Source organism: Apium graveolens, unplaced genomic scaffold (assembly GCF_009905375.1).
Source record: "Apium graveolens cultivar Ventura unplaced genomic scaffold, ASM990537v1 ctg3343, whole genome shotgun sequence".
Lineage (NCBI taxonomy): Eukaryota > Viridiplantae > Streptophyta > Magnoliopsida > Apiales > Apiaceae > Apium > Apium graveolens.
The window spans coordinates 17323-18774 of record NW_027418048.1 but is presented as its reverse complement, the minus strand read 5'-3'; the positions used below and the strand labels follow the sequence as shown (position 1 = coordinate 18774).

Sequence of the window (1452 nt, the reverse complement as noted above, 5' to 3'; positions counted from 1 at the left end):
GGCATAATCATGAATTCTCCTCCCATGGAATTCGAGCATGTGACCAAGAGGATAGTTATCCACTTTTTAACCAACTGAGCCAACCCTTGCGGGCGAGAATTAAGGGAAGTTTTGTTGGGAGTTACAGTTTTGACCAATTTGAATAGTTATAGTTGGGAAGGCGTAATAAATTTCTCTGACCGTTACCTCTTTTGTGAATAAGTACTATTCTGTGTATACTCTCTTCCTCTCTTCCTGACAGATTTTTGCCATTTTCATCTACTTGTCTTAGGTATTTTTCTTCCCCCTTTTGTAGTCTTTAAAGTTATGTTTGTTTCGTCTTCTATGTTTCAGACAATGTACATTTAAATGATATTATTCGTTTAGGGATTGTCAGTAACCATGGAAACCATCCCAACCTTTGTGAAGAATGTGTTTACTTCCATTTGTCGTTCGGATTATATGGTTATTGTCTCAATTCAATTGGAAATCTTAAGAAAATTTTTAGAGGCAATAGTTGTATCATAATCTATGTACAAATACTTTGTTTTAATTTAATTTAACATTTATAGAGGTTTCCCCGTGCAATGTGTGCCCAATATGGTTCTACTCTTCCTCACGCTGTCAAGTTAGTTGTTCGCAATGGGCATGCAATTTGGTTAGATTTTAATAAGACTGAAGAACATCTAGAGGGTATTCAACGCTTTTTCCAATTATTGAACATTACTGGGGGTGAGACTTTACTGTTTGAGCACACTGGTGAATTTCAATTCAAAGTCCATATCTTTGATATGCACAGTAGTGAAATTAAATATCCACGGATGCATGGAACTGATCCTGATTTTGAGGGTATGTATTTGGTTGTGTAATATTTTGTAGTCCATAATTTTGTTTAGTCATTTTGTAGTCCATAATTAAGATCCTAATATTGTGAAATTCTGATGCATATCTTGATCCTGATACAGATCCTGATACTAATCCTGTTACATATGTATCAGGATTTCTCAGCATCAGGATATGAATCAGGATCAGGAAATATATCAAGATTTGTTAGCATCGGGATCTGAATCAGGATGTGAATATGCAGAGTATGTTCCAATATGTTACAAATCTAACTCTTTTTTTAGTTTCAATGGGATATGGAGGATGAATTTTCCTCGCACATCTGAGTTGGGGCCGCCAACAAACTGATTTTCTTATAAGTCCTTTTATTTGTACTTATGTTACATTGTTACTTTCTGATTGATATTCAAATCTTCAAATTAACTGCTCAATTTTGAATACAAGTTGTTCCCTGGAAGTTTCTTGAATTGGTTGATGGTGCTATACCACCTAAAGTGTATTATGAAGTTTCTAATGGTTATGAGATTGTTGGATCTTTTTCTTCCACCCAACAACATATTTATGGTTTGCAGAGCATTTGCAATATGTTATATGTTTTACACTTGAACTACTCGGATATGGTATTTTTCT

At 34.6% G+C, this 1452-nt stretch overlaps 1 protein-coding gene across 1 annotated transcript; it reads left to right on the top strand.

Moving 5' to 3' along the window:
• The first annotated feature begins 381 nt into the window (after positions 1 to 381).
• Positions 382 to 848, top strand: LOC141701103 (B3 domain-containing transcription factor VRN1-like). Its single transcript, XM_074504745.1, has 2 exons — positions 382 to 444; positions 552 to 848. Exons 1-2 carry the CDS (start codon positions 382 to 384, stop codon positions 846 to 848), a joined length of 360 nt encoding a protein of 119 aa, XP_074360846.1.
• Positions 849 to 1452: the final 604 nt, after the last annotated feature.